At 37.4% G+C, this 18,388-nt stretch overlaps 1 protein-coding gene across 1 annotated transcript; it reads right to left on the bottom strand.

Moving 5' to 3' along the window:
• Window positions 1-1,005: 1,005 nt before the first annotated feature.
• Window positions 1,006-16,426, bottom strand: cracr2aa (calcium release activated channel regulator 2Aa). Its single transcript, XM_026312266.1, has 18 exons — window positions 16,294-16,426; window positions 11,681-12,063; window positions 10,043-10,154; window positions 9,754-9,943; window positions 8,473-8,619; window positions 8,149-8,239; window positions 7,948-8,043; window positions 6,580-6,767; window positions 6,119-6,190; window positions 5,648-5,693; window positions 5,382-5,470; window positions 4,951-5,293; window positions 4,443-4,575; window positions 3,876-3,957; window positions 3,409-3,523; window positions 2,595-2,696; window positions 2,241-2,317; window positions 1,006-1,719 (listed from the first exon to the last, which is right to left on the bottom strand). The coding sequence occupies exons 2-18, from the start codon at window positions 11,882-11,884 to the stop codon at window positions 1,632-1,634; spliced, it is 2,175 nt and encodes a 724-aa protein (XP_026168051.1). The 5' UTR covers window positions 11,885-12,063; window positions 16,294-16,426; the 3' UTR covers window positions 1,006-1,631.
• Window positions 16,427-18,388: the final 1,962 nt, after the last annotated feature.

Raw genomic sequence — 18,388 nt, 5'->3', positions numbered from 1 at the left:
AACACTAGTACCCAAAAAAAAAAAAAAAAATCTGTATCAAACTAGGCAGCACATATATTTTCACTATTTCTTTAACCCTGTCCATTCTATGATCCAGGGACCCAACTGGTACAAAAAAAAAAAAAAAAGCAATGGTATGAGTCATCAATCAATTATACCTGAAATACAAAATCTGATTTATACAGAATAATTGTAGTAAAAGAGAAATATGTCGGAGGAAAGCTGCCCAGAATTAAACACAAACCTAGACTTTCATGTTAGTTATAAATCATACCAATTAACAAAGTGATATGTTAATTTAAAGTGTATTACTTATGTTAAATATGTTGGTTCACATATTTTCATGTCAACTAAAAACTGAATAAATGGCAATGTTCAAACATATACGCTGGGTGATGCTGTATAACTTGTTTTGACTTTATTGTACCAAGAACAAATTACTTAATTACCAGTTCCTTCACATATAATATAAACAAAAACAAATCCTTACTTATTTTATGCTATTTACATTTTAAATATATATTAAAGTGTTCTGTTTGACATTGGCAGTAGTGAGGCGCTATTCACGACTACAATATCAAACAGTAAAATCTGTACTTACCAAAAACCTTTAAAAATGTAACCTTCTCTTAACAGATAACCACTTACATGACATGATACAGAGACACAATTTTCCTAAAATACTTAGCACTGAGGCAGACTAAGGTGTTATGAAATACACATTTTTTTTTACATCACTTCATTTGGTCAGTTTGTGGAAAATCATATGTATTGACTTCCAAATATTAAAAAAGTACAATACAACTGAGCCATCTCCCAGCTAACTGCTCAGGTAGCCTAACACCTCCTGCACAACAAAAACAATACAACATTTCTATATTTGAAGGTAACAATTTTCATTCTGTGCTGTATGATAGTGAGTTTTTTTTCCCCCACTTTGTACACCAAGTGAAGTTGTACAATATCCTGCAATTCTGTATAACACCACCAAAAATCATCACCCCCAAAATAACAGAATTAAAGTAACATGTCTCAAATATAATATCAAAAAATAATTACTTCCAAAGGTTCCATTAAAGTAGTGCTTACTCCTGGTTACTATTAAATGTTATAGCTGTTCATGTTATTTTGTTTATGTGACGTATGTCTACAAATTGAGAAGATAAGCAGCTAAGAAATCCACATAACACTGAATGAAAATTAATACATACAGTTAAAAGCCCAAAGACAGATTTAACGGCCTATTTAACCCAAATAAACATTTGAGAGTTACAGTCAGTTTGACAGAATAGACCAAGTCTTAGTTTAACAAATTTGTTCAGTTATTTTTATATCTATATTTGAACTTTTATTATATTCTTCTTATTATGATTGTTTTATACAATCATAATAAAATAGCAAATTAAGGTTATCTGCAATTAATCATATAATGAATGGTCATATAATTAATTCTTAATAACAGTATATAACAGTATAACCAGTATATATTCTGGTGTTGGTTTTACCCAGAATGGTGGGTAGTGGGTGAAAAGTAGTTGTGCTAACATTCAAAACAATGTTTCCTCACTGACATGTCACACTGTGTATCTCAGTAAAGGGTAGTGCTACTGTGTGTGTTTACTGTTCAACTGCTAACAGCAGGACCTCTTCTTCTCTGAAGGGTTGTTCACCAGCTGGACTGTCTTCTCCTTCTCTCTGTCCTCTTGCTCCTTCAGAATTCTAAGAAACATAATGTGGCTTACAGTAAACACATTAACCAGTTGTGACAGCATATCTAAATGTGCATCAGTGATGTGTGCTTTGTGGCTGTGGCTGATGCTGCACTTCAGTCTGCACATGCTGCATCAGATAAGCATGGGCTGTTTTTTTTTTTACTGGGGGATTAGTTGCTGTGCAGTAAATGCAGCAAAACCATAATGTCAAGATGAGCTGCATGAGCCATTTATCATTTGCATCTGTAACCTACTAGATAGTATACATGTGGAAATGTCAGTGACTGATAATTGTAGCAGTAATACAGACATACTGTATAAATAAAGCACTGGCTCAGTGTTCCTGTGCAGAATAATGAAGCATATTGCAGCAGATTTGAAACTATGTAATTGAAGTAAACAAAGTCACTGAAATACATCAAAGAGAAACAGACAGTGGCACCACATTTATTCTAATGCAATTGTTTTTTTTTTCCTTTGTCTCTCTGTTATACAACCTTGCACACTAAAGCCATTGCTTTTGCTCACCTGGCTAAATGAACCATGGACTCCATCGTGCTGTGTCCAGAGTATGCACTGCACTCATAGAATGTCATTTGGCAGTCCTGAAAAAGAGCCAAATGATGATGATGGCTGTCAAACCACAAAAGAGAAAAGGCTCCTATTGCACATTGGTTAGGGAAATACACAGTATTAGCTTACACACTATCTATTGAATCTATGTTGACACTAAAGGAATAAAAAATGAAGAAAGTACTAAAACATCCCCTGAATCAGTCTGAGGTTGCTTCCACAAAACTAAACTAAAAAAAGAACCACTTTGTGACTGTGACTTCAAACTGACACTGATTTGAGCTTAGTGTAGAAATCAGCCACACACACCTTGGCTAGTCTTTCACCCAGTCCTTTCTGAACTTGTCTCTCAATCTCCCTGTCTGTTTTATTTCCCAGAAGCATGACAGGGATGTCATCACCTGCACCCTCCTGTAGGAAGAGAATGAAAGAGCACAGACTGATAGAAATTCATCTTAATGGAGTCAATTGTGGTTAATCAACTACCTTAGACCAAAAACCTCAAATGTTGCGTATGTTCATGAGATATCAACCATCAGTGAAAAGACATCACAGAATCATAACATATATATATATATATATATATATATAACAAAGTGTCAAAGTGTCTGTTAAAAAAACTCACTATCATACAGCACAGAATGAAAATTGTTACCTTCAAATATAGAAATGTTGTATTGTTTTTGTTGTGCAGGAGGTGTTAGGCTACCTGAGCAGTTAGCTGGGAGATGGCTCAGTTGTATTGTACTTTTTTAATATTTGGAAGTCAATACATATGATTTTCCACAAACTGACCAAATGAAGTGATGTAAAAAAAAATGTGTATTTCATAACACCTTAGTCTGCCTCAGTGCTAAGTATTTTAGGAAAATTGTGTCTCTGTATCATGTCATGTAAGTGGTTATCTGTTAAGATAAGATATATATATATATATATATATATATATATATATGCGCCCTGGACTGCAAAGATATTTGCCATATACCTGTTCTGTTTCTTACAGTGGACGTGATACAATTGACTGTGGGAAACCAAACTAGAGTAACAACAAAAAAGAAACAAACAAAAAACAAAACATTTCTAGTGTGTGTGTGTGTGGCAGAGTGGTGACTGACTGTCTTACCTTTACACTCGTCAGCCACTGTCTGACACTTGTGAAACTCTGTTCGGCTGTGATGTCATACATCACAGCCACACCGTCAGCCTTCCGAAAGAACTGTTTGGTGATGCTTCGATACCTGAATAAAAACGAGGAAAAGTGGTAATGTTTTCACTGGTACATAAAACCCCTGGAAAGTCCCTACATAATGTGTTTTACAATGTATCTCTACAACATGTAAACATACAGGAAATCTTTTTTTTTTTCATATTTGGTTATTGTGGTAGATTAGATTTGAAACAGATATACCAATTTTACTACCAGTCGGATGCCAAATGACACAGCACAAGGGAAGAAAGAAAAAAAACAAATAAAAGAAGTGGTGTCATACAATATCAAAATACAGACATGACAAAGGTGTATAAGAGATAATAATACACTTTTAAAATGTGTTCATCTCTTTGTCTTCATATTGTGTACTAAAGCCTCACCTTTCCTGTCCTGCTGTGTCCCACAGCTGCAGTGCCACCTGGCTGTTGTCCACAGTTATTGTTTTTACACTATAGTCTATACCTGCATACACAGATAATAATTTGATTTCTGTAGTTAAAAGAAAACACTACACATGTTTTGACAAATTACTGAAGAAATAGAAGAAATATACAAATTGAAAATGTACACAATGACCTGCATGACCTAACATTAATACATACTTACTGCTTACATAAAAGACAATTTCCAAGGCTTAGCTTTATAGTGGTCTTGTAGATTAATATTCCACAAAAACTAAACCGAGAAAATGTGCTCAAAACAAAACTGTCTAATAAAAGGTTGACAAAATGTGATTTTTTTTTTTCAGTGAAGTTCTCACATTGGCCTTGGGAGTATCTCACCCCACTTTATCAGATTCTAAACAAAATACCTGTCTTATAGCACGTCCTCTCACTACTGACACCGCTTTGTACTGGGCTCGAGGTCAACCACAATGCTGCGGGTTTTGATGCAGTTGCTCACAGGAACAGACATTAAGGTGAGTGTTTGCACTGTGAAGTACATACCCACAGTGGCAGAAGTGCCAGGGTGGAAACTGTCATCACAAAAACGTTGAAGGAAAGAGGTCTTTCCTACACTAGAGTTTCCCACCAGAACAATCTTGAAGAGGCGGTCAGGTGGAGAAGAACTACCTTCCTCCTGAATAAAGACAAGAATGATGAGAAAATTCTTTTTCCATTAGTCAAGTGGATCGCTCTTGATTTTGTGAGGCAGCCTGCAATAGGTTAATGATGTAACTGCACTGTTGAAATTTAACACCGTCTCTTTCTTACCACCTTTACTCCTGCTTTTTCAGTTAAAGGTACAATGTATGAGGTGCTCAGAAGGTTAAACTTCAGCGTCAAACTAACCAGTAGACACTACTAAATATTTCACATTGTACCTTTAAAAAAAAGAAAAGAAAAACAAGTAGAAGTAATTGCATTTGTGTAGTCTCTAAATGTTGATTAAAACTAAAACTCTTTATCTTACATGCCTTATAAACAGTATAACCCTCTGTGCCTATATACTTACATTTATGCTGGTCTCCTTGCCAACAGGTTGACCCCTCGGAGAGGTGGGGGTTTCTCTTTTCTTCGTATTCCTCTTTGAGTGTGCACAGGATGCATACGGGTAAATATCACTCATCACTAAGTCAATATTGTCCTCACTTTCAGAGGCTTCCTCTCCTTCACTACACTCTTGAAGCGGGGCTTGAGTCTGACAGTCATTTTGGAGCAGGTGTGGGAGATGGTCTTCTTCAATGGAGATGATCCTCTGGAAATGACCCCTTGTCTCTGCTGGGCAAGACGGCTGAGAAGATACACTGACTAGGTTCTGCCTGACACTGCCTGGGGCCAGCTCCTCCTCATCCTCACTGCAGATACAAAGTAACATTGCAAAACACATGTCAGTACTAAGGTTTGCTCAATTTTATAAAGTTGCATCACTTGATGATGGTTTACCTTTTGAAGACATTTGGATTCGTATGTTTCACAAAACCAATTACGGGCCTCTGCTTCAAACATGGTGTTTTCTTAGAATTCACTGGATTCTGCAGAATTAAAAGACGATTTTTTTTTTTTTTTTCATATTGGGATTGATTTAGGGTTCATTCTGAACAGTTCTGATGATCAATAACATTTTTTTCTATTTCACCATCTAACAGGTTTGGACAGTGAGAATTGAAATAGCACAGTGAATTCTTTCTGTCACAATAAAGAGCACGTACCTGATAACACATATCCCTTTCATCTCGTAAATGTTTGTTCATTTCCCTAGATACAACAAAGAATTGAATAACATTGAAGACAGTGAAAGAGCCTGAAGTCTTTTAATGACACCTGATACAAAATTCAACTTGTGTAACTGACCAAATCCATTATTAATTTGACTGCATAGACTTGTTTGATAGCTGTTGTGAACAATTAACAAACCATTATGGCTCTGATACACACAGGTGCATCAAAGAATGTCAGCATGTCTAAGGAGTTCAAAATGTTCAAGTCTTCCTTAAAATTAAGTTCTCAGTCCTACTTTGCACTAGAATGCAATGAAACAATATAATGATATAATGACATTTTTTCACTACATACTTTTACAAATTTGTGGATAAGGCTTCCTAACACAACTGCAACAATATCTCCAGTAATATCTACATATTCCCTGCACAACTGAACCTCTATTTTAGTTCAGATCATACCTCATCAGGTCCAGTTGTTTAAGGAGACTTGCTCGTTCTCGCTGCAGTCCCTCAGTATGTCTGTATATTTCCCTGTGTGGAACAGCAATGCATCCTTTATTACTTTATTACTAATGTTATATTACTAAGCAGACCGTATGTGGGTACACTGGTGGTTACAAAAACTGGTGCTAGAGAAATATGACCCAGTGTAAAGAAAGTAAGGACAGCAGCTTAATGAGCATTACTCCCCATCTGTATAAATGATCAATAGTTTTACAGCTTGATGACAAGAGCAACATCCAAATATGTAAAAAGTCAGTCCATACTTTTATTAGGGGTCACCAAAAAATCAAATTCATTACTCTTTGTACACAATTTATACTGTTAAAGTATGTGTCACACATACATAGAGAATTGAGAGGCCTGAGTTGAAAAGAAACCTGGGTAATTAAGATTATCTGTGGTAGCCTATAACTCACATCTCCTTCTCCTCATGAAGCTGTGTGGTTTGCTCCTCTAGCAGACTCAGCTGCTCCTGTGCCAAGGTCAGCTCTTGGCTGGTGTGCTCCAGCTCCCGTGCTAACTCATCATTGGTTTGCTTGAGCTTTATGTTCTCCACCTTGGTCACATGTTGTTCACTGTGAAGTTCGTGGCACTGACGTTCCAGCTGGAGACAGACCATTGGTCAAAAAAGAAAGGAGGAAAAGTGACAGTATAAACAGTAAGTAAAATTGGACTAACCAGACAAAGCCTGTCTGAACACCTGAAATGTGTTTATTAAGTTGAAGTTCCCATGAATAAAATGTCTGATCTGGGCTTCCTAGTGGTAAATACTCAGCCCTAAAATGCCAGACTGTTAATAGTCATACTAAGGAGTGGTTGTGAACATAAGAATTTAGCATGATGTAAAAATACCATCATTTCAAGCAGTTTTCTGCCCCTAATCACTTTAGAGGCTTACTATTTTATTTTAAATAAACTATTTTTGTAACCTAAACTTCTTCAATAGCACAGCATGCAAAACCACACTAAATGCATTTAATGAGGTGACAGCTGCTACCAGTAAACAGAGAAATGTTCTCAACAAACAGAAAACTTTATAAACAATCAGCTGTAATCAGCTAACATATTAATTAGGGGTGCTAAGGGGTTGTGAAGAGAAGTCTGTTGGTGTGACCAGAATTCATTTCAGCTGACTAATTAGCCCTAAAGGCTGCAAATGGATATGTGACAGCCTATTAACATCTTTCAATACTTATCAACACTAGCTGCTGCAGAAGCAACTCACTTGAGAATAATTGATTACATTGAATTTAATATAAGTACCAAAATGACATTTCAATATAACTGCACATTAAAAGATTAGTACTGCTATGAAAATGTGCTATTTCACAATATTTGGACTGTGGTAATTACAATGTTTGACAAACTTCATCTTTCGGTTTCCACATATAGAGTACATTAAATAGGGAGTCATCTATTCAGTGACACAGTATTCGATATTCAATATCACTAAATATTTTCAATTCACACGAAGGTTTTGTATCAGACTGTACTGTAATATAAAACTGTATTTGTACATGCATATTTAATCACTGTAATTTGATGATTTTTTTTTTTTTAATGTGTTGATAGAGGGGCACTAAAGCACTTGATTCTTTAGCAACATTCTGTTATCTGTCATTTTGTGCCTCATAATGTGCCCCATGTGTGTTACTGCTCTGACAAATGGAGTTCCACGAAGAGATTACTGCAGTGGAAGAGGGTGTAATGTCTTAGGCTGTGAAATTTTGATGTGAATACGGCAGTGCACTTTGGGGGAAATTCTTTTTCTAGAGCTCACTCACCCTTCTTTGTTTCTGGAAGAGTTGTTCCAACTCTTTCTCTTTGGTGGACAGCTGCAGCTCCAGGTCTTGACTTCGAGACACAAATTGTTCGTAGTCCTGTGGTGCAGGGATAAAAGATGGAAGTGCATGAACAAAGCATTAGAATGAGAAGAAGATGATTTTGTAGCATTAACATTACTAATAGGTCTGTAAGGTCTGTACCTGCAGCATAATCCTGTCTTTTTCATTTTTTATTTGCTGCTCCATTTCTTCATACAGGCGCTGGATCTCATCATCATGTGTTGCTGTTTTTCTGTATAGATAAAATTCAAAATGTTATAGCTTACTATGTAATTACCCCATATGATTCATGGATAGTACGTACAAAAACAGGCTAGATCAACACACTGTTATACTATATTATTGTGGTGAATAGCCACATGATCTGCAGTGGATACAGTACCTGATAATGTAACAAGCTTCTGATCACCTCTGAACTTTCCACCCTGACTTACAATCATATAGAAAAAGATGTCCTCCCCTGACCTTTTCAGAGCACTTTCTATCTCCTGCTTCTCTTGGTTGGCCTCTCTGATCTGCGATGTCACTCTGGCCAAGAAGTCCTCGAAATTGGATAAAAGGTGTGGTTCATCGTGGCGCAGCTGAGCCCACAAACTGTGCACCTCAGCAGGACTGATGAGATAGGATGAAGGAGCAAATGTAACTATGAACAGTCAATTTTTTAAAATGACATTTGCAGTCTTTGTCAGTGGGGCCTAACCAGGAATCCGTTATCCTTTTTAAAAAAAAAATAAAAAATAGAAATAATGTGGTGATGATGGGTGGAAATTGTAACACAGCAACAACTAAATGCAAACACAGCAGCCATTCAGGTACCAGATTATTGTGGCATCTAAAAGGACGCAATGTTTTCTGCCTTGAAAAATCTATTTACTGTTACAGCAAAAAAAGTCTGATACTTGTCATAAATGATTGTGTGTTCCAAGGTCTGCCACCAAGACAGCAAAACCCAAACACTCAGTATAAACAATAATTTTAGTATTGACAGATGCATTAAAGTTAGTAAAAGAAAAACAACGTGATGATGACAAAGCAACATAGTCCTATCCTGTCCTGTGACCTGCAATGAGTTAAGCAAAGTCAAACAAATCCTGGACAGACTTTCCAGTAGTTACAAATACTTCGGCTTAATGGCTGGTCAAAGTCAATATGAGTTAGTGATGCAAAACCTGATCTAAAATGTCATCTCAAGCCATAACCAGATAGGCGGAAGTCAACAGGATGTGTAACTCAAACACCCACCACTACTATTTACTTTTATTGAGTTAGAGTTGTTTGTTAAAGGTGAGTCTAGTCATGCATTTCCTGAGATCCTGTCATTATACAATTGGGTCTAACAAAGCAATGCATAAAGTACTTCATGTGTGTGTGTTGTTAATGCCCTATTAATATTGTGTGAAATACCAATTCAGAGAAAACTGTCATTACTCTCAATTTATTTAGATAAGTTTGTAAAATGTGGGTATTGTGATTCTGGAGATAAAGTTTTACAGTCAGTGTTTCATGTTTCAAATGCAATCCCAAATGTCATTTTTAACATTTAAGCAGCCACACTTCAAAAAAGACAGGTAGACAGTTGGGCTTAAGAGTGGAAACTTCCAACTCTTATTCAGTTTGCACAGCTGATTATATTCTCAGGCTTAAAATGAATTGTTGACACAAAGAAATTGTTGACAAAGTGTGTAGGGAAGTAAACCTAATAGCACAAGTTGTAATCACAGGCACACAAGTGAGTACTATACTCACTCTTCAAATACGCTGTTGGCTCCAAGGCTCTCCATAAGCATGGAAAAATGTTTCTCCTCTTCATCCTCATCTCCTTTTGCCAGGCCCTTTTTCCAGGGGGTCTGGTACAGAACCTCTGGTGGGCTCTTACAGGGTTTTTTCTCCACACTGCCATCCTCTATAGAAATTTTCCGACCAAATAAAAATTCACCTAGAAAAATCAAAAGCTTAAGTGCACAATAGAAACAAGAGACTATCCTCCATGATGATACAAGAAGCACTGTTCCAAGTAAAGAGTTTATAAACTTACTAAAGCCTGAGGAGAACTCATCAAGGGTAAGGTATCCATTGCCATCAGAATCAAGGGTATCGAATACATTCTCCAATTCCTCTGCACTGAGAGGAAGCTCGCTGTTTAGCCTCTGTTTATCAAGAAAAAAAAAAACAAACCAAAAAAAAAAAAAAAAACAGCTGCTATTGACAAGAACAAAACCTCAATGATATTAACAATACTGTAGCTATAACAACTGCTACTTATAAGAAATAAAGTCTTTCAGGCAGTCACTGAAGATGTGCTGTGGCCCAGTTGATGACAGTCCCTTATAGTTTTAAACCTCACAAGTCAAATTTAAACTAAATTAGCATTAATAACAAATAATGTGAGTTTTCAGAATTCAAAACAACATTGTTTTAAGTCTTATTTTCAGCTGAAAATATTTAATGTACATGCATCCTCTTCAATAAAACAAGATAGAGCTGCACACTAATAAAATGAAACACATTAACACCTCCACCACCTCGACTGGAACAGATGTTGACTCAGTAAGCTCTTTACCAACACATTTTGAGTAGGCTTAAAGATACAATTTGAGAGAGGAGTGACAGCTATTAAAAGATGTTATTCTGACATGAGACCCTTCCCAAAAGATGTTCAACCATGAGCAAGAAAAGCCAACGCAGCCACAACTCTGTAGCAACATGGATTTTATGCCTTGTTTACACTGCTCCAAATGTTGACTGAGTCTGCCCATACAATCCAAGGCAGGGCAGGGAAAGGATAGCATCAGTGCATCAGCTGTTTTGCAAAGTGTCTTATCAGGGCAGAACATATCCCTTATGTCAGCACAGCAGAACTGTAAAGATTGCCGATGGTGTCAAATGTACATTAAGCTATAAAAATTCTATATATAAAAATAAATTGTAACTGAAAATACATTGTCAAGAGTGAAAATAACCTTATTTAGCTTATTACATCATCTTCAAACTTTGACAGATGTATAGAAAGTATAAATATACTCTAATAAACAGTATCATGAATAGTGCTGAGAGGGATTGGACTATTGTGCCGCTCACTGTCTAATTTCCAGTACATTATCATTAAAACCAGATCAAAGCTCCCCGTCTATGTATTTATGCTCATCGGAACGAGAGCCTACAAGTGCTTGATCAAAGGTTTAGCCACAACACTGATGAATATGCGGAAGGCAAAGCAAATCTGCACAATAATGTGACTGGTTGCATGACAAAGCTTCCACATGGCTCGCTGTATGTTATTCTCTGTTATGCCGCTTTGGATGAGATGCAGAATGCTTCATTTTCAGAATTAATAAATGCACAAATCGTCCCTGTATTTTTTTTTTTTAAAACCAATTCTGGTGAAATACATTGTTATCGCTAAAAATTCTGACAATTAATGTAATGCCCTGTACACTGTAAATGCTAAAATTAAAATAAATGACCATACTTAGGATCAGGTGTATCCACAAGTTAGTAACATTGAGCTTCTATAATTTTCCAGGATAGTGTGACTTTATAAGTAATCGACACAAACATTAAATCAAAACAGTTAAACTCTTATTTGAATTACTTTTTGCAACAAAGATCATTATTCATGCTACTTTTTAGCTTGGTAGGAGCACAACTATAATCTTTGTATTAGCAACCTTACCTGCATGTCACGCCGGGTGATGAAGCCCTTGTTCTCGATGTCACACATCTGGAAGAACTCGTAGGTTTTCTCCAAAATAGTATTTTGACCCATGTCTCCATTCTCACATTTATCTGTATCTTCACTGCTTCCTTGCCATGCAGTCGGGGCTACCTTGGAGGTCGGGGTACTAGTGACAGCAAAAGCAGCAGTAAAAGCTGCCATGGTATTTGTAAATGTGCTGATATAACAACGTTTCCTGTGCTTCACACAAGCCAGCTAGAGACAGAAGTGTGGACAAAAGAGACAGGAGAAGTCGAGCTTCAAGCTGAACATAGGAGGCTTTCACCAATGTCACCGCTTGTCATCTCTTAGCAACCACCTGTTTAATTAGTTGCTGAAACCTAGGAGAGAGACAGGAGGAGAATCGTCAGAATAAATAAATACAACCCCTTGTCCAATTAATATAATTATTCCCATTTTAAATCTATATATTGCATTAAAAACATCTCTATCAAAAATAGGTCTACAAAAGATAGTACACTGTTTAAACCTAATAGAAAAGAGAGAAAAGGACATATCACAACTAGATGTAGAACAAAGTAATACACACGCAATAAAGAAGCAGACTTAAGAGAACCTGATCAGTACATTGGTGCCCAAGAAGAATGCATCAATACATCTGTGACAATGAAATTGCAATTAAAAAAAAATAAAAAAAAGAGGCAGATGGGCTACGTGGTCCACTCTGTATGATGTACACCTAAAACAACTGCCTCTCATTACTTCAGTAGGCATGGGACAGTGCTTGATCTGACTATGTCAGCTGAAAATCAAACCCAAAACTAAAAAGAAAGTGGTGGTATGACCTAGAGAGCCTTGTCTTCCTGGAATGTTTGACTGACATAAATCATTTCAGTGAGCACATCATGCGGACTGCAGTTCTATGTGCACTGGTTTGGAAGACTGGCTTCCAAGGGCTACTGTGCACCACGACCTGGCTCAGTCAATTCATGAAAAAGAACATCAGACAGTGTGGGTGTTGACCCACACAAATGTAGATACAATATGTGAAACAGGTATGACAAAAAGTGACATGCATGTAGGCAGATAGAAGGGCAGAGGAGAATTCAGGGTGTACAGGCCATTGTAGTACCGGTTGAAATATATATACAGTGGGTATGGAAAGTATTCAGACCCCTTTAAATTTTTCACTCTTTGTGTCATTGCAGCCACACTCAGCACCCCATCTTGACAGAAAAAAACAGACATGTAGAAATTTTTGCAAATTTATTACAAAAGAAAAACTGAAATATCACATGGTCATAAGTATTCAGACCCTTTGCAGTGACACTCATATTTAACTCACATGCTGTCCATTTCTTCTGATCCTCCTTGAGATGGTTCTGCTCCTTCATTGGAGTCCAGCTGTGTTTAATTAAACTGATTGGACTTGATTAGGAAAGGCACACACCTGTCTATATAAGACCTTACAGCTCACAATGCATGTCAGAGCAAATGAGAATCATGAGGTCGAAGGAACTGCCCAAGGAGCTCAGAGACAGAATTGTGGCAAGGCACAGGTTACAAAAGAATTTCTGCAGCACTCAAGGTTCCTAAGAGCACAGTGGCCTCCATAATCCTCAAACGGAAAAAATTTGGGACGACCAGAACTCTTCCTAGACCTGGCCGTCCAGCCAAACTGAGCAATCGTGGGAGAAGAGCCTTGGTGAGAGAGGTAAAGAAGAACCCAAAGATCACTGTGGCTGAGCTCCAGAGATGCAGTAGGGAGATGGGAGAAAGTTCCACAAAGTCAACTATCACTGCAGCCCTCCACCAGTCGGGGCTTTATGGCAGAGTGGCCCTACGGAAGCCTCTCCTCAGTGCAAGACACAAGAAAGCCCGCCTAGAGTTTGCCAAAAAACACATGAAGGACTCCTAGACTATGAGAAATAAGATTCTCTGGTCTGATGAGACCAAGATTGAACTTTTTGGCGTTAATTCTAAGCGGTATGTGTGGAGAAAACCAGGCACTGCTCATCACCTGCCCAATACAATCCCTACAGTGAAACATGGTGGTGGGAGCATCATGTTGTGGGGGTGTTTTTCAGCTGCAGGGACAGGACGACTGGTTGCAATTGAAGGAAAGATGAATGCGGCCAAGTACAGAGATATCCTGGAAGAAAACCTCTTCCAGAGTGCTCAGGACCTCAGACTGGGCCGAAGGTTCACCTTTCAACAGGACAATGACCCTAAGCACACAGCTAAAATAACAAAGGAGTGGCTTCGGAACCGTTCTTGACTGGCCCAGCCAGATCCCTGACCTAAACCCAATTGAGCATCTCTGGAGAGACCTGAAAATGGCTGTCCACCAACGTTCACCATCCAACCTGACAGAACTGGAGAGGATCTGCAAGGAAGAATGGCAGAGGATCCCCAAATCCAGGTGTGAAAAACCTGTTGCATCATTCCCAAGAAGACTCATGGCTGTACTAGCTCAAAAGGGTGCTTCTACTCAATACTGAGCACAGGGTCTGAATACTTATGACCATGTGATATTTCAGTTTTTCTTTTTTAATAAATTTGCAAAAATTTCTACATTTCTGTTTTTTTTCTGTCAAGATGGGGTGCTGAGTGTACATTAATGAGAAATAAAATGAACTTTTTGGATTTTGGCAAATGGCTGCAATGACACAAGGAGTGAAAAATTTAAAGGGGTCTGAATACTTTCCGTACCCACTGTAAGTTCTGTGCATTTTAAATTAATATATTACATCTAAAATGAGTTAACTGTCAATAAGGTCCAAACCGGACCTTAATCATAAAATATATTTTTAGAAATATTTTTTAAACATTGTAAAAAAAAAAAAGGTTTGCAGAGAGGTATTTGAAAAAACTGTAAGTTTTACGAAATGTTTACAAATTCTAACTATGTTATGCTTGGAAGTTTTAGACCTGAACATTGTGCAACGCCTTACATGACTAACCTCATGATGCCAACAGTGTTTCAGCATGAGGGAGGAAACAAGAAAGGGAACTCTTGCTGTTAAGAAAGAATGATGTAGTGTTTTTGTTCTCAGGAGCATGATAATATATAATTGTCTAATCTCTACAGACGGTCTTGTTGGCCTAAAGCCATAGAAAGGTTTATAGCTCCTTTAGTGAGTGTGTTGAGACAGGTGGCCACTGACCTAAGATCAGAGAACATGGATATCAGACAAGAAAAACACTCAGGTTTTATTTGGCAGGATAGCTGCTTCCATACAGAAATTGCAAAAAATATATAGATTTTTTTCCAAAGACCACATCTGGCACTTGATTTAACAGACTGGAGTTTTAATCGATAGGTGTCAGGAACTACAGTAGAAATATAAGTTTAAGGAACAAAAATCATGCTTTCTTTGAAACACTACTTGTCATTTTCCAGAAACGTGCGGTTGAATGCTAGAGCTTACTGCGTTGCTTTTTTCTTTAAGAGCTTGACATAAACTGGTCCTAGAAATACAGTAGTTATTACCAGGTAATCCAGAAATGTTCAAACAGAAACCTAAACTATGTTCAACAAAACACAAACTAATTAAAAAGCATAAAAATAAAACAGCAGTTCATCTATTGAAATTAATTATGGCTGGCCTACCACAGTCTCAGAGTTAGAACATTCAACAGGTTATACAATATATGATCAACTTGCCTCCCTGAATACACAGGTCACTCAGCGCTCATATGACTTGCATTTTATGTAGACACTGGCACTGACGTCAGGACTACACAGAGATAATTTAGTTTGTGGTTAGTATCTGTGACCACAACAGGTCTCTGCAAAAGTAACTGCTTGTGTATTCTGCACAAAGATACAAGAGGCACAAGTAATGTATATGACGTTTTCCACTAGTGTCTTTCCCTTCTGTAGTTGAATATGACGTTAAATTTTGGTTTTATGTGTCTCTGTAGACTGATAAATAACAGTGTAGACTGATAAATAACTAACTTCAGTGACTCACCCTTGTCTGTCTGTCTGTCTACTGTCAGATGTTTTCATATCCAGCTCTGTACAACAAATCTGTCGACAGATCGAGAGGTGATGTCCTGAAGGCAAGAAGTAAGCAAATTAAGCTTGTATCTACTCTGCTTCCCTGGGAGAGGCCATTTCCACATATGACAACTTTCAGTCATGGGCAGCTACAACAGGGGGACACCCTCTGAAAAACTGCAATTTGTCAAGCAATGTGTCAAGTGCTACTTCATTGAGACAACAAAGCCTCGCAGCGTGTAAACACAATACACACGGGGGGGGGGCAAAATACTGGGTTAGTTAGCTGAGGGGCAAACAACAGGTTCCAATTTCGCAAAACACGTGTTAACTTTACGTTAGCTTTAGTTAACTAGGATAAAACCGTTCGCCTCCCACCCGCTAGGCAGTCTTTCTTTTATTATGAAACTTCCTATGACACACAAAGCCTCGTTGACACGGGATAAATAACGCTACATCTTTTAACGCCATCTGGAAAGGACTTCCTTATGACACCCAGAGACAGTTGCTGTATCTTCAAGCTAACCATAACAGGTTCACTAATTAGCATTAAGCTAAAGTGCTTACTGCCGTGTTTAGAGGACAACAAAAGTTTGCTACGTACCGATGAATGAAAAGTGACATTCCGCTTGGAGGAATTCATTGCTTCTGGCTCTGCATCATCCTTGTCCACTTCATGTGAGGTTCACTGTTGAAAAGGGTCAAATAGTGCGTGTATACGTTGTGTGTGCGTGTGTGTGTACAGGAATTTGACTAATCGCTCAGAGGGAGGGGCTTCAGCCAAGTCATCGTGGGTAACCATAGCAACGCTAACAAGGAACTCAACACAGCAACCAAGAAGCAGATGCTGTCTTATTATTTTATTTTTGTGTGTGTGTGTGTGTGTGTGTCTAACGAACAAGCTTTCTCCCTCACCAAACAACATGAAACATACTAATCTCATGGCATTGTTTCTTTATTTTCTCCTTTAAAGGACCAGCTGATGTTAATACATTGTTTGTTGAGGAAAACATGTGGAACTGTATACATGATTTTTGTGTCTGGAAATAGCTGAAAAATTCAGCACAATAATAGTGGTTACGTTGGCCTTGTTCAGAGCTCCTGCTGTTTTTTTTTTTTTTTTTTTTTGGCAGTCAGTGGGAAACATGTTTTACCTGCAATACAATCAGATGCATGTGAAAAATAACCCCCTGCAATCTGGGGATTTTGAAGTGAATTGTGACTTCTAAACAGCAGAGCAGGAGGAAAAGAATCTGACATTTGAAACAAAAACAAGAAATGCTGCTTTTAGGCCTTTTTCACAAGAGACATTTTGATTTATAAAGACAGGAAAGGCAAAGATAAGTCACATCAAATGCCCCAGTAAACCATTCCAGTGAGTGAGAATGACTAGTAATGATAATAAATGCAATACAATCATGATTGACAATGTGCTATTGTGTTCCAACATGTAGCTAAAAATGATGTGTCAGTAGGAAAAGTACAGGTGTAAAATAACAAAATGGAAGAATTATTGTTCATGCTGGTTCACTGTCACACAAGTGTGGTTTACTGGTACACTTGAACAGTACAGAGAAAATGTTAACGTTATTGGTAAGGTCTGTGCTTTTACAAGCTTGACACCTCAGAATATATGCTATAAGAGAACATCTATTATGCAAGGAGAATGGCCTTGTTATTATGTTCAGCATTATAGAAATTGAAACACTACTCTTCTTGATAGTATATATTAAGAGCAATATCATTATACTGTATTTCATAGCAACTAAATAGCATTTCAGTGTTGCTATTGGTTGAGATGAAGTTAATTTGAAATATTTAGAAGTTTGTATAATATTCACTGTTAAGTAACATTATCGAAGTAGGACTTTTACATGTAATAACTATACTAGAAATCAGCTGCTGTAGTTGTCTGTAATAAAAAGTATACATTAAGTTCCATTTAGTTCCATTTAGTTCTGGGCAGTGTTAGTTACATCTCACCACTGGGTTCTCATTCTAGATAAAACTAGACGACATAGACACAGATGATGCTCTCATAGCTTATAGCTAGTCCCATGTGACATTTGAAGAAACTTCAGTCACCAGCAGCTTAGAAATTTTGATGCCCCAGTGTGTCCAACCTGTTCATTTTCAACCCTATGCATTAGAAAACTGTTTAAAGAACTGATATTTACAAAAATTGATGAGGACTTAATTATACAGAATTATTTGACAATAAAATGACTGTAATTGGAATAAAAAATATGTTCATAAAAACTTTCTCAAACAGTAAGTGATTATGTGTTGATCATTACACGTAAAGCTGTTGAGGTTGTAGTACCAGCTAATGTCAGATGAGGGCAGCATAGGATTTCATTTACTCAGATTAAGAAGAATAGAGTTTCAACACCAGTGTTTCGACCATACACCAGAAATGGTGTTTAATCAGCTGCTTTCATAGACATTATTACTTTTCTTTCAACATACTATAGCACGTTTTAAACTATCCATCTGGCTAGATACAGGCTACCAAAAACAGGACAGATGAGCTTGGACTTAATTTAAGAAGTGGGTCTACAGGAGAAACAGTCTTATATTATACCATGAAAAGTGTCTATTCCATCACACAGCAGCCAGGCAGGTGTACGAACATTTTCTAGGCCGTAACTGTCACACTTTCTGACTGCACGGACTGAAATGTCACTGATGTTCCACAT

This window comes from Mastacembelus armatus, chromosome 6 (genome assembly GCF_900324485.2).
Source record: "Mastacembelus armatus chromosome 6, fMasArm1.2, whole genome shotgun sequence".
Taxonomy (NCBI): domain Eukaryota; kingdom Metazoa; phylum Chordata; class Actinopteri; order Synbranchiformes; family Mastacembelidae; genus Mastacembelus; species Mastacembelus armatus.
The sequence above is the reverse complement of the archived record's forward strand: the minus strand, read 5'-3'. Positions and strand labels throughout refer to the sequence as shown.